Genomic DNA, 15,713 nt, shown 5'->3' with positions numbered 1-15,713 from the left:
TTTCCCTTACCTTTTCAAATATATCCTTTTTCTAAAGAACCATCATAGGTTCTTTAGATTTTCCTCCCTATAAGGTACTTACTACAAAATAACAGTTACCAAAAATTTTTTAAATTAGGTACTTAACCTACATGTGGCTTGGACTAAATGTCATATGGCTTCCACTACAGAAAAATGTGGCAGAGCTAAATTCACAAGCTCTCACTCCTCAAAGGGCTGTTTGGTCTGTACAAATTTAACGTGGATGTTCCTGAACTTCATTAATAACATACACCAGAGAAGGGGTGACAACTACAGCTGGTGAGGGCCTCCTCAGGCTTCCTTCCTGCCTCTCCTCAGGTCCCAGGAGAGCAGAGACCAGTTCAGTTGTGTAGTGAACCCCTCCCAGAGCACTGCTATTCCTTCGGATTTCTGACATGAAAGGACACCATCGTTTTCTAATAGCATAAGGGAAGATGCTTTATTTCCATTATTTTGATACAATATCAACTATAACCAAGTTGTTAGAATAAAGTTTCAACACGGTATAAACATTGGAAGAGAATTTATCTGAGAGGCAGTGGGTTCAATCTCCAAATTGGCTAATCAGCTGGAAACTAAATTTAAGAGACACATTTGGTGATTAGGTACAAAGTCCTAGGATAATATTTATAATAATATTGCAAGCAGAAATGATGGGGGGGGAGAGGGCAGACTATATTCACTCAGTACTGGAAGGTAAGAAGAGTGGAAGGCAGAAGAACTCTATTAAAGAAGGCCTCAGTTTACTCAGATTGGGAGTGGTTGGAAGGAAGTGAGGGAAGATGAAAATAACACCAGCTTAGAGTCAGCTGTTGAACCACAGTTGAAAAGAAAGTAAATTCCAGAAAATACTACACAGGCCAACCTCACAGGTTGTGGATGTGAAGACATGAGAGACAAGAAACAAGGGAGTATTTACTCAAATATCCCTGGATTTACCTCGCAACCAGGAAGAACACCAAAAACTGAGTTTGATGCCTGATTAGAAAAGCAAATATGATTGGGACTAAAATTCCAAGGCCTATAGAATCTTCAGAAATACTCAATATAACAATCACAACAAATGTGATATTCTAAAAGGTTATCTGCTGCTATAATATATTTATATGTAAATTGGAAGCATCTTGATCAAAGAGGGATGTTAAGATATTGCAGTACCTAATATATTATGGAATTCTAGGAAAATCCTCATTAGTCATGACTCTGTAAGATAAAGCAAGATCCAAGAGTTGCTACTGGTAAGTACTAAATAAATAGTGAATTAAACAAATAGTAATGCCAAATTGGAACATAATGTAAAATATTCTTAAAAGGTACACTGGTACCACCTTTTGGCCAGATTAAAAAGTTACACAAATTACAATCACAATTTCACAGAGACGTAACTGTTTAATTCAAACATTACATGACTAGATTTAAAACTGTCTTGCTGCTTAGTACATCTCTGATTATTAATAATCACATTTTTTGTCTTTTAAAAGCTGGGACAAAGGATAACACAAATAGGATTTAACTCTGAACTAACACATTTCATATTCCCTAAGAACAGTGTCAACTTCAAAGATAACCGGGACAGAAATCCCAAAATTTTGGTTTCTCTTGACCACCATCACAAAACATATTTGAAGCTTTTAGACCTGGACTAGTCAACCTCAGCACTACTGACATTTTGGACTGGACAATTCTTCGTTTGGGGGGGCTATCCTCTGCGTTGAGATGTTTAGCAGCAAACCTGGCCTCTACCCACTAGATGACAGTAACAACCTTACCCCCACCTCCACCTAGTTTGACAACCCAAAACATCTCCATGCTGCCAAATGTCCCCATGGTGGGGAGACCATCCTGTGTGATGGTTACCATATTTCCCCAAAAATAAGACCAGGTCTTATATTAATTTTTGCTCCATAAGACGCATTAGGGCTTATTTTCAGGAGTTGTCTTATTTTTTCATGTACAACAACCTACATTTATTCACGTACAAAAATCTACATTTATTCAAATACAGTCATGTCATCTTCTTCTGGAACATTGTCATAACTCTCCAAATCCCAAATTCCAGCTTGAATGTCTTGTGACTCCATTTCCTGTAGAACCATTGGTCCCAATCTCTCGTGTCCAGCAATTGAGCTCTCCTTAAATGAGCTCTTCTTGTCCATGTAGCCTGCTCGTAGTGCATTGGCAACACAGCTGTCAGTGATTTTATCCCACGAATTCTTCACCCAAGTCATGGCCTCTTGCAGGCTAGCTTCACAAAGTTTCCACTCTGATTTCTCTCCATTCTAATTTCAATGTAGTCATTGATTTCCATGCGCAAATGGTCTTTGAATGCCTTGTTTATTGCAATATCAAGAGTCTGGAGCTAGACAGTCATTCCTGCGGGAATCATTATTTGATCTATTCTCTCTGCAAGGAAGTTCTTCATGTCTTTAGCACGGTGAGTGCTGGCTGAATCCCAGACTAGCAGACCTCTTTAGCCACCTTGCAAAACAAGTGGTAGCATTAAATCGACCGACCCACTTACTTATAACTGCTTGTGTGCACCAGGCTTTTTCAGTTTCAAGAACATAAATGCCTGAAACATGTTCAACCTTATCTTTCTTGCCCTTAGAGATGATTAGAGGTGGGGCTTTCTTTCCATCCAGACGAATTGCCAAAATACAGGTAACACGTGCACTTTCATAACTAGTGGAGGAAATAGATTGACGAGGCACCCCTCGTCAATTGTCATTTGAGATCCTTGGCCCATAAATACTGCAGTTTCATCCATAGCAATCATGTTGGAGAGCTGGTATTTAGAAAAGTGGATGCCATCAACAAAGGACTTGAATGCAAGTGCACATTTAATAACTTCAGTATCTTCCAGCTTGAACAGTGTTGTCAATCTTAGAGACAGTTCATATCGCTGAAGGAAGCCATCCAGCCAGTGTTGTGATGCTTTGAATTCTTTTGGGGATATTTCTAACTGTGGTGCCATTGCAAGGGCAAATGCTTGAATATCAGCCATGCACACAATCAAAGTCTTTGCTCTCCTTTCAGCAATCCATTCACAGATGATCTTTCAGCTCAGGAAATAATGGTTGCCGACCTGATCCACACTTGAGCTTCTTAGCATTTCCCTCGTCCACCTGTTGACTGAGATTATCGTACTCTGCTCGCCATTTTCGGACCATTCGGAGATTCAACGTCTTCTCTTTGCAGAAAGCCGTAAGATTCTTGCCCCGGGAGTCCTCCACGATTCCTTTCTTGTACTCAACGGAATAGCTCTTTCTTTTTGCACTCGTCTGGGGGTCAAAATATTATTCCCTTTAAAATTACCGTTAAATCAAGTGTTAATTGAAGACTTATGATACAGGAGTGGCAACAAAAATGACAGTTAAGAATGATGGTCCACACAAAAGCGACGAAAAATTGCAAGCACCAAAATTCAGAAAATTTATTTTACATGAGTGCATTAAGTATGTCCATTACAACACACGATGTATTGAGTTATGAAGATTCATATTAGACACAACCACGTCCGTTATCAAGTGTGCACGTTATTCGTGCGTTGTCTGTACTCCAATTGGTCATTCAGCAACAAGTCTTGAGTTCATCTGTTTACATAGGCGTTTACCTCTCATCCAAAGACGCCCGTTTGGGTATTTACAAATAATTATAATTTATATTATTTATTTTAAGTAGTAATGTCAATAATGTTTATTTATATTTAATTATATATTAATACTATTATTTTACAATTCAATACGTCCGTTGTGTGTTGCAACGGACATACTAAATGCGTCTGTCTGGTTGACAATCTTAACTGGGGCTTATTTTTGGGATAGGGCTTATATTATGAGCATCCTGAAAATTCATACTAGGGCTTATTTTCTGGTTAGGTCTTATTTTCGAGGAAATACGGTAACATTATGTGTCCACTTGACTGGACCACAGGGTACCCAGATATTTGGTCAATCATTCTGGGTGTGTCTGTGATGGTGTTTTGGATGAGACTAACATTTGAATCAGTGGACTGAGTAAAGCAGATGCCTTATCTAATGTAAGTTGCCCTAATCCAGTCAGTTGAAATCCTGAATAGAACAAAAAGGCTGACCCTTTAGAGAGTAAGGGGATCTTCTGCTTGACTATTAAGCTGGGACATTGGTCTTTTCTGCTGGTTTGGGGGCTGGAACCAACCATTGGCTTTCGAGGGTCTCCAGTTTGCCAAATGTAGAATGTGGGACTTTGGGACTTCTCAGCCTCCACATGTGCGTGAGCCAGTTATAGTCTCTGTCTCTCTGTCTCTCTCTCTGTCTCTCTCTCTCTGTCTCTCTCTCTCTCTTCATTAGGCCACATGGTACACACACAGACACTCACACTCACTCACTCGCATCCTGTTGGGATGTTTCTCTGGAGAACCCTAATACACTCTGGTTGAGAACCCCTGCTGTAGACTATGTTACTGAAGGAGATACAGTAGAGAGTAAATAGGGAAGAAAGAAAGAAGCAAAGCAAGAAACTTCTGGGAAATGACTAGATATTACCTTTCTTTCCAGAGATGGTAGCTGGATTATGGTTGATAAGAATTGGGCTCACTGATACATTTTTGCCTCACACATTCAAAATGTTACCTGGCACAGAGACTACTTACCTCAACACTAGGAAGACATTTGGCAGACACTGCTGTAAAATAAGAACACATTCTATAAGCTGAGCTAATAAAAGATGTTTATGATCAAGTCACATCAATTTATTTGTCATGATAAAATACATGAAATCCACTGTTTTCATCCCATACAAAACTTTCTAAAAGAATGTTTCTCACAGTACATTAGGTGGAAGAGTTTACTCATACAATGTGTTATTGATTTCAGTCTCCTATGTTTAGCTATGTGTTACTTCTACTTTGAAGATCTCTTCAGTGGGCCTTTTTTATTAGACAAATTTTTGAAATCCAAGTTTCTTTGAAAGTATTTTAAGTTGATATTTGATCTAATCTGACTAAATGAATTTATTTGGCACAAAATAGAAGAGCTGATGACATTTAATGTCAGTTGCCCTGGAGTAATATCTACTAACTAATCAAGATACATACTGAAATACAATGGATTCTTCCAGGTCTTGAAGACAAAAATCACAGTTTGTGATTCCTTGTATTTAAGACATTCAGGCTTGGGATTGTATAATCTTACCAGTTTTCAAAAAGTCCAGGCATACAAACACAGAAGTACAACAGAGAATAATCATTTACAGATTTCACTCTTAGGAATTTGAAAAGTAATTATAATAAAATATCATAGAGACACATTTAGTTTAAAACATACAGACACAAGTTACACTATGAAAACTCTTCAGGTGGCCTATTTTTACCTCAATTACTATTTAAAAAATTGATACTTATTAAGGATCTGAGTTACAACATCAAGAATATGCCTGTGCAAATAAATATTAGTGGAATTATACATTTTCAGCCTATCTTTTTCCATGACTAATATGTATTTCCTTCAGTTCTAGTGAAGCCTTTCAAATACTATTTTAATAGAACATAATGAATTACTATATTATTATCCCCACTCCATTTCTTGTCCCCATCTACTTTTTAGATAATCTACATTGAAGAAATAAAAATGTTATTTTCTCCATTGCTTTTGTTCCTTTTCCTAGGCGTAAACAATACGCTTGGGGGAACTTTCAGGAAAGCTGAAATTGGCAAGGTTTTATTCCCCAAAATGCGAAAGAACTAATATCCTCCTTGATAAAATTACGGTAGAATAGAAATTCCGGCAACACTGCTGTTTCTAGAGTATTTGTAAAAAATAAAAATAAGAATTTTGTCAATGAATTATTGAGTATTAAATAGTATATGAATCCTTCTAAGACATTCTAGAATTACGGGTTAAAATACTGAAGTTAATAGGTTTAGCTATTGAATAAATGTAGTTTTCTTTACATGGTTAGTTTTTATCAATAATACTAAGTAAGCACTTAACACAATTTTAATACAAATCCTCACAACACCCCTGTGAGGTAGGGACTGCCTATGTCCATGTTACAGACGGGAAACCAAAGCAAGAAATAATAATCTCAAGAGAGATAAATCAATAAATGTTCTCATAAGACAGACTATACTTATCATACTGAGTTCAGACAATGTGCTAATAAGGACAAATACTGACACAGTCTGTTTTTCTCCAGAAAACAACTATATACAATATCTGGAAAAAAGGGAAGATTCCAAGCTTATTCAAGGAGAAAATGTCTGTTTAGTATTTGCCTGATACATTGATTAAGGTGCATATAGCATTTCTAGTTTTTAGAGCTTGGTAATCATTATGCAACCCATACTATATGGCTAAGATTATTAGCTCCATTTTGCAGATGATGTAATCAGAACTAAAGGGTTTAGCTGGAAGAACTTTTTTCTATACAAAGTAGATTTTCTTACTGACAAATCATATCTTAAAAAAATACACTCAGGGCACAGTGTGAGCCATATAACAGTTATTTTTAAAATATGCCTGCTGAATGAAAAAAATGGGTCAGTCCTCACACCACTGTTCACTGGTTCACCAGAACCCAGCTTTTGGAATTTTTTTTCTACAAAATGAAGTTAACATTTTTCCACTTCCTATAAGAGTAAATATCATGAAGACTAAGAAAAAAAAACATTTGCTTTTAATTCCTAGTATTAAAAAGAACTCTATGAGTAGAAATGAAAATACAGTTAACCATTATTTTTTCAACACCCAACAAACATAGATCTATTTCTGCTTTAAATCAATGTTGTCTATCACGGCCAATCAGCCACGAGCAAATTCTTACCATTTCTCCAGACCCTGCCCTGAACTGCTTACATTGCTCATCCACAATGTATCCACAACTCATATGTATCCCTAATTGCACCCTTTAGCTATATACTTCTTGTATCAAGGACTAATGACTGAGCAAGTAGTAAAGAATATAAAAGAGAAAATTTATCTTACTGAGAAAAGTAAAATTTTACTTAAAGATGACTAAGGAATACATCCTGAATAAACTGAAATACATGAAATCGAGGTTAATATTTGTGTTCATCCTATGAGATTAAATGTTTGAAGGCAGTATGAGGTTGCATAATTGCTTCCATAATTTAAGATTAGATGATGTTCTGACTCCAAAGAGCAACACATTTATTGTAACCACTCCTATTGATTCTGTATCCATAGCTAGTTAGATTATTCTCTCAGCCCGTATCAAGCTTGACCCCAGGAGGCTTCACTCACTTGTCTAAGGCAGAAACTCTACTGCTTTAGACAATGCCCAGTGGTTCACTTCATTCAACCCTCAAGAAAAACTTATCACTTCGTAATTCAGCTAAACTCACTGTTTATCCAGAGAAAAATCTTTGTGCCCTCAGAATGAGCTGGATTACTCTTTGAGCTCCCTCCTGACTGAACTCTGATGCTGTCGAGGAAGTGTCCTTGGAGTGTGCAGTCACAAAAGTTCAAAGAAGTTTTGTATGCAGTCAAATTCTAAGCCTCACAAACCAAGTTTATTAGATTTATTAAGATGTCTGTGAGGCAGGCCGGCCTGGTGGCTCCGGTGGTTGGAGCTCCGTGCTCCTAACTCCGAAGGCTGCCAGTTTGATTCCCACATGGGCCAGTGGGCTCTCAGCCACAAGGCTGCCAGTTCGATTCCTCGAATCCCCCAAGGGATGGTGGGCTGCACCCCCTGAAACTAGCAACAGGCAACTGGACCTGGAGCTGAGCTGCGCCCTCCACAACTAAGACTGAAAGGACAACAGCTTGAAGCTGAACGGCACCCTCCACAACTAAGATAGAAAGGACAACAACTTGACTTGGAAAAAAGTCCTGGAAGTACACACTGTTCCCCAACAAAGTCCTGTACCCCTTCTCCCCCCCCCAAAAAAAAAAAAGATGTCTGTGAGGCTTCAAATTTACCAGGGAAGCATACAAAAAAGAAGAGGCTATTTTGAAGCCTCTCTTTTGTTATTCATGACCATCTAGTATTTTTGATATTTAAACATTTCAGAAACAGTTTAGAACTGTCCTTTGTGGTAAGGTTTGATCAGCTATTTCCCAGCAACACAGAGCAGGAGAATCTCAATTTTAATTTTATGGGGTTTTAACTTTGTAAGTTTCAGCACTATAAAAGGGAGTTAAGTTTATTCACAGAGAAAAACCTACCATAGATTTTAAGCATAGTTCTAGGACATTGACTCTAACTATTCTGCTGGTTTTATGGACCAGACAAAAGTGAAAACTGTGTCACTGAAAAATTACTTTTTCAAGTGATTGTTAGAAAATTAACATCAACTCAGGCAGCCTAGAAAATCCTCTGACACTGAGGGTATAAAGATAATGTGTATTTTATCATTTTCCTCTTTAAACTCATGTAAACCTCCACTCATAAAAAAAATCCCAAATTGTTCTTAAGGTCTTTGAGAAAACACATGAGATTAAGGTTAACACCCCTGGATGTCAGTCAATGCAGATCTACCGGCACCTCTGTCTCTGTGTGATTATGTGCACGTACCTTATTGTTACTCTCTTTCGGATTTTTTATTTTATGTCTGACTCTTCTCCTTTTCTCTCTTTTTAACTAAAATATGTTTTATTAAAAATGAGGTATGTTCAATGTTTAAAAAATAAATAAAAACCATGTAAGATGTTGCAGAGCTAGTAAGTAAAATATAATTTTAAAACAACTCATGATTTGGTATATTTATGCCTTAAAACAATTTCTTATACATTATCACATAGTTATGCATTAAAATAACTATTAACTTCCTATATGGCAGAAAATATTTTTAAATCGTCCTGGTAGATGCTTATTCTTGTGAAACAATAGCCAAAAGTGATAGTCTAGAATATTCTTTAAAAAATATCTCATTTACTTAACGTTAATTTGATTTTACTGATTCTATTATACAACCTAGTAAAACTTAGAAATTCCATAAATAACTATTTACTCTAAAGTCCCATTATTACTACACTGATTTCTGATTTCTAAATTGTGAATTAATTTATGAAAAGTTCACAGCCCTAATGAAGGTTACATTTTAATAGCTATGAATTAATATCTCTTACAATAAGGAGACTTAATATAAACATTAAAACTATGAATAAATGGTAAAGAAAAAAGTCCATAGAACTTGAGGAAGAAAATAATTTATGAATAAAAAATGCATGTGAATTTTCTTTTTCAGAATTGATATAAAAATTCTGAAGGAGAAACTGCTACTCAACTACGATAGTATCCACATTTTCTTGTGTGAGCTCTGACTCTAAAGCACAAGATGAGTCTAACTGTTCTTGGAACAAGCGAGAACTTTTCAGGGGGGCATCAGACCAGCTGTCACAATACGACTGAAATCTCTGGGCTAATGCATTACCAAACCTTTGGCATCGGTTATATCTGTAAGATTTACCTTTGTGTGTATACATGTGTTCCAGCAATTGGCTCTTTCGGAGAAATTTATGACCACAGATGGTACAGCTGATTTTTCTTTTCCTTGAAAAAGAAAAATTACAGTTTAATTCTACTGGTTCTGTGTCTTTGGAGATCAAAGACACTTGACTGATCTGCAAAGGTTCTGTGGTACCCCGATTTGAGTGGTCAGGCTGCTGCTCATTCTCCTTGACAATGAAGGAGCTGAGCCTGCGGCATTCAAGAGCCTCGCTATTTTCATTAAGTGGATGCACTTCACCAAGGTCATTACTTTCCAGAATGGAAGCAGGAACACCAAATGGGAGGGATCCAGACACATGGGTATGGAGATGTTGTCTTAGGTTACTACGGGAATCAAAACGTTCTCCACAGTAGTGGCATAAGTGTATTTTGATACTGCTTTCGGTGAAAGTGGGGCCTGTTACCTCTGATGAGGGTGAGGCGTAGCTCTGGGAGATCACAGATTCTGGGTCACATCTCTCCTGTTTGATGGACACTGGAGGCTTCTGGTGTTCCTCCAAGGCCTGCGTGGCAGGACGGGCCCTCTGCTGGTCAGCAGTGCCATCATCCAGCCCAATAGCAAGAGAAAGCTGCAACTGGGGGTGATCACCCTGGACGGCAGCTCTGTTTCCACTGTTACTGGAAGGAGTTTCTTTGACCTCCAGACCTTGTTTAACAGCTGTTTTTTGGGTTGTTGAGATCTGAATGCCATACAAATTTGAGGACTGCACAGTCTCTGGTGAGAACACTTGATTCATTTCAGTTGCAATGTGAGAAAGGTAGTCAGCATGAAGAAATCGAATCCCTTCCTCCAAACGACTATGATCCACAATCTGTTTTGGCCCTTTTCCCGTGTACATAATGTGTAACAAATAGCTGAATATGTCAGGTTGGATGTCACTTGGTTGTATTTTTATGCACTCACTGTTAAAAAAAAACAAACAGACCCACACAAAATGAAACAACCAGTTGGCCTTTTAGTTAACAGTACAGTCTTAGGCTAAAGCAATTTCTTTCTAAGAAGTTCAGACTTAGCAATCTGCCTTTAATCAAATAGCAGCAAAAGCTTACACATTCATTGTATACCAGTTTTATGGCCCAACAAGTCTTCATGTACCACCTAAAGTTAGGAAACACAGATAATCTGATTAAGTCAACATTTATATAGTGACTCCTAAGTGATCAAGGGGTAGAAAAATGAATAAAATAGGTACTCTGCTCTTACAGAACTTAACAGTCTATTGAGTATGTAACCAAAATAACCAAAAACAGGGACTTAAGCAAATACCAGTGTTCAGTACAGCAGTATTCACAATAGCCAAAAGGTAGAAACAACCCAAGTATCCATCAACAGATGAATGGATAAACATAATGTGGCATATACATATAATGGAATATTCAGCCATAAAACAGAATGAAGTTCTAATACATGCTACATACAATATGGATAAAACTTGAAAACACTATGCTAAGTGAAATAAGCCAGACAGAAGAGGACAAATTTTGTACGATGCCACTTATAAGAAATATCTGGAGACAGAAAGTAGATTAGAGGTTACCAGGAGCTTTGGCAGCGGGTATAGGGAGTTATTGCTTAACGGATACGGTTTCTATTTGGGGTGATGAAAAGTTTTAGAAATAAATAGTGGTGATGGTTGCACAACATTGTGAATGTAATTAATGTCATTGAATTGTACAATTAAAAATGGTTAAAATGGGAAATTTTATGTTGTATATATTTTACCACAATAAATATATTTAAAAATTTTTACAGGGTATATTGAAATTGGTAATATATAGAATTTAAATTACGCTAACCTTATTTTGGCTCCCAAACTATATTAATATATCTACTCTTTAGATCACAAATGAATACAGGGATAACTTTGAAAAGCTTTAAAATAAGTCCCAAGCCCAATTTTCACATATAAATCTTGAACTCAGATAATAGATAGAAATAACTGTGTAACAAGAAATCAGAAAACACCCTGAAAAACTAGGATAAAGACAACCTGAGGGAAGTGTTGGATGTCAAGGAACAATGGAATCAGTCAATGAACTTACCTTCCCTGAAACAGAAGTGTGGGTCAATGCATCAGAAAGCACGGGGGGTCAAAATGCTTACAATCCCTTTCTTTAGTCTTGATATCTTGGGATTCCTTCTTGGGCTTCACTCTGAGCTCTGACCCACCCACTTGCATGGTCTATGGCAGGGTTTTTTTTAAATCAGCACAGAGCTCTCTTAACTGAGGATTTTCAGTTGCTCAACAGATACCACATAGCAGGCTGCCACCCTTGTATCTCCTGAATTTAGTTTAGCTCAGTGCCTGGTACACCATGCACCACGCACTTTGAGAGCTGGACCAGCTCACAGCTCTCAGACAAGATTGATGTGAAGGTAGTATTTTTAATATAGTTTCTACATTGACATGTAGGTCAGAAAGGAAACTCTTTGGTGTGGCAGAGAAGGTTACCCATGACCTGTCCCCCACTCTAACCTCCTCTCCCCTTTGTGCCATACATTCCAATCATTCTGATCTAGCCTGGTTCATGTCTGCGTGTTTTCATGCATTGTTTCCTCTGCCTGCAATGTACCTTCTTGCATTCCTCTACAATATCTGAAAAACAATTCCTGATCCTTCAAGATCCAGGGCCTCTGTAAAACCTCTTCCAACCTTCTCAAAATAGGGCTGCTGACATTCCACTTTACCTTATACAATACTTCTATTATAGACTTAGCACATTAATATATATTTTTTAATTTATTGGGGTGACAATTGTTAGTAAAATTACATAGATTTCAGGTGTACAATTCTGTATTACATCATCTATAAATCCCATTGTGTGTTCACCACCCAGAGTCAGTTCTCCTTCCATCACCATATATTTGATCCCCCTTACCCTCATCTCCCACCCCCACCCCCCTTACCCTCTGGTAACCACTAAACTATTGTCTGTGTCTATGAGTTTCTCTTTCTCATTTGTTTGTCTTGTTCTTTTGTTGTTTTTGGTTTATATACCACATATCAGTGAAATCACATGGAAACAACCAAAATGTCCTTCGATAGATGAATGGATAAAGAAGTTGTGGTATATATACACAATGGAATACTATTCGGCGGTAAGAAAAGATGATATAGGAACATTTGTGACAACATGGATGGATCTTGAGTGTAATGCTGAGCGAAAGAAGTCAGACAGAAAAAACATTAATTATTAATAACAGCAGCTAACAGTGCAAAGCTCCTGTTCTAAGCATTTTAATATTAATCCATTTAATCTTTTCAATGTGAGTAGTTATACTATTCTAGTGTTTTATAGAAAAGGAAACTGAGGCACAGAGTGATCAATTACACTGCAATCATTTTCCTTACATGCATTACCTCTCTATTAGTCTATAAATTTCTTGAGGGCAGAGAATATAACTTATCTGTTAGAGGGGTCTAGCACAGTGCCTGACATATAAGGAATCAATAAATAGTTGAATAAATGAACAATGAAATAATAATGTATAATTGGGGCTGGAATCCTAAATAGTTCATGTAAGGTTCTTTAACGAAACAAAGAGTGTTCTACCTCTTTCAACCTACCTAAACACGTTCAACCTACGTGTTTCCTGAAAATAAAACTGGGTCTTATATTAATTTTTGCTCCAAAAGACGCATTAGGGTTTATGTTCAGGGGATGTCATCCTGAAAAATCATGCTAGGGCTTATTTTCCAGTTAGGTCTTATTTTCGGGGAAACACAGTAGGATAGATTAAAGCTATTCTTTACCAAGAGCTCAAAATCTGAATACCACTTTGCAGCCCTCCCACTATATACCTACCAGGTTGGGGTAACCTAAATCCAAAAATTTTTTGAAAACAGATTTGAAACAAATGACCTTTGAACTGTAATATGGAATATAAGGTGGAAAGACTTATGACATTGAAACCTCGCTATGTTAAGTGTAATGGAATAGAAATCAACAACTTAGTGATTAAGTGCATTAAAACTTTAAGAGCACAGATGTACACTTGAGTCTAACTTAATAGCTGTGTGTAGTCCTGGATGGGATAGTTACTTAACAATTCAGTCTTGGTTTCCTTTTTTCTGAAATAGTATGGACAACAGTAGAATTTACATCAGGTAAATACTTTGTGCTTGGGTATAAAATAAGCCTTCAATAAATTTCAAATATTATTGTTTTTGTTCTTATCTTCCACCATGGATGCTTCACACTGCATTTAATTACTGGTATATAAAAATATGTATCATGCATTTTTTATTTCTTAAGGTGACCCTATAACAAAAAATCCCCAAAATGATGTTATAATAAGGTTTAGATATACCACCACATTAAAATTTTTCTGATTTACAAAAGCACATCCTTACCTTGTTTGATGAATAAATATCATCTTGAAATAGTTCGAAAAAGCAGCAAGCACTGCTCTGTGGGCTTTGAAGTAAACATCTCCAATAGCAACTGTGCAATCACACAGAAAACCAAATTCTCGTTGCATGTTCAGCTGCTGCAGAAGGACAAGACTATGGCTAGCTGTGTCCATTGTGGCTCTGAGAAAAAGGACAATATAAAGTTGTTTTCTTTTTTTTTTTTTTTTTACAAAATTGGCTACAGTTCACACAAACCTACAAGAGTACAAGGAGACCGAAATTTAAATGAAATTATCCAACAGTTTTCAATGCTATTAATTTTACCCCAAACCTATTTAACATTAAGACCTATTGTGACAATCAGTATCAACTGCTGATCCCATAAATATTTATGGCCTTTTTTTCATCTGGTACGAAGATAGCTTGGTATGAGTGACACAGGGGCAAAATAAAGTCCTGTCCTTTTTTAATCTATGCAACCACAATGTTTCTAGTCTTCAGTTTCTTCACGGGAAAAATAGGAATGAGATATTGATTCCTGCCTCAGAAATACGTGAGATAAGTTATGTGAAAAGCACCTTGTAATGGAAACTGCTATTTAAATGTTAGCTATAAATATTCATAACATAATAGTGAATCCTGGGTGGGCTAGAGCCATCACTGCTCCTTAGGGATCCTCAGTGCTCAGGCGACACTGGCTTCCTAATTATCATACAATGTTTGGGAAACTTAACAGTCACTGTAAGTTCAGGAGCCCTTAAAATAGATGTCCCCCAATTTACATGGGGCCTGGAAGCCCCATGGGATAGAACCTAAACCCTGACCTTAACTGCATTCAGACACATACAAGCATGGAGATTCCTGAAGGAAGTAGAATGCAACCCAAAAAGGCCCACACCAAGGCACATCATAATTAAAATGCCAAAGTTTAAAGACAAAGAGAGAATTTTAAAAGCAGCAAGAGAAACCGAGTTAAGTTACCTATGATAGAGCCCCATAAGACTGTCAGCTGATTACTCAACAGAAACTTTGCAGGCCAGAAGGGATTGGCAGGAAATGTTCAAAGTGATGAAAGCAAGGACCTACAAGCAAGATTACTCTACCAGCAAAGCTAGGATTTATAGTCGAAGGACAGATAAAGAGTTTGCCAGACAAGAAAAAGCTAAAGGAGTTCATCATCACAAACCAGTATTACAAGAAATGTTAGAGGGACTTCTTGAAGAAGAAGAAAAAAAATATGTATCAAAAATATGAACAATGAAATGGCAATAACTATATATCTATCAACAGTTACTTTAAATGTAAATGGATTAAATGCTCCAATCAAAAGATAAGAGTCGCTGAATGGATAAGAAAACCAAACCCTTACATATGCGCCTACAAGAGATTCACTTCAGATCGAAAGACACACACAGACTGACAGTAAAGGGATGGAAAAAGATATTTCCTGAAACTGAAAAAAAAAAAAAAAGCTGGAGTAGCGATACTTATACCCAACAAAATAGACTTTAAAACAAAGGCTATAACAAGAGACAAAGAAGGACCCCTTAATCCCACCTTTAGGTATTTATCCAAAGAAACCCAAAATGCTACTTTGAAGGGACTTTTGCATCAATATGTTCATTGCAGCGTTGTTTACAGTAGCCAAGATATAGAGGCAACCTGGGTGTCCATCAGTGGATGAGTGGATAAAGAAGAGGAGGTATATATGTACAATGGAATATTACTCAGCCATGAAAAGGAATGAAAACTGCCATCTGCCACAACACGGAAGGACCTAGAGGGTATTGTACTGAGTGGAGTAAGTCAGAAAGACAAATGCCACGATTTCACTTATATGTGGAATCTAATGAACAAAGTAAACAAAAAAACAGAAACTCATAGATA

The 15,713-nt window shown here is 37.0% G+C and overlaps 1 protein-coding gene across 6 annotated transcripts in view; it reads right to left on the bottom strand.

Moving 5' to 3' along the window:
- Nucleotides 1-433: 433 nt before the first annotated feature.
- ZBTB25 (zinc finger and BTB domain containing 25) overlaps nucleotides 434-15,713 on the bottom strand; it is a 29,252-nt gene continuing 13,972 nt past the window's right edge. For 5 of the 6 annotated variants that reach the window (XM_074327371.1, XM_074327368.1, XM_074327370.1 and 2 more), the window contains 4 exons: nucleotides 13,827-14,006; nucleotides 9,431-10,374; nucleotides 4,652-4,683; nucleotides 434-3,302 (listed from right to left, as the gene is read on the bottom strand). In XM_074327371.1, coding sequence (XP_074183472.1) covers nucleotides 3,066-3,302; nucleotides 4,652-4,683; nucleotides 9,431-10,374; nucleotides 13,827-13,999 — 1,386 coding nt within the window. In that variant the 5' untranslated portion in view covers nucleotides 14,000-14,006 and the 3' untranslated portion in view covers nucleotides 434-3,065. Of the gene's footprint in view, nucleotides 3,325-4,651; nucleotides 4,684-9,430; nucleotides 10,375-13,826; nucleotides 14,007-15,713 lie in introns of all 6 variants that reach the window. The other variant, XM_074327373.1, reaches the window with a different exon arrangement.

Source organism: Rhinolophus sinicus, linkage group LG03 (assembly GCF_036562045.2).
Source record: "Rhinolophus sinicus isolate RSC01 linkage group LG03, ASM3656204v1, whole genome shotgun sequence".
In the NCBI taxonomy this organism is placed as follows: domain Eukaryota; kingdom Metazoa; phylum Chordata; class Mammalia; order Chiroptera; family Rhinolophidae; genus Rhinolophus; species Rhinolophus sinicus.
This window is presented reverse-complemented; position numbering and strand designations above follow the sequence as displayed.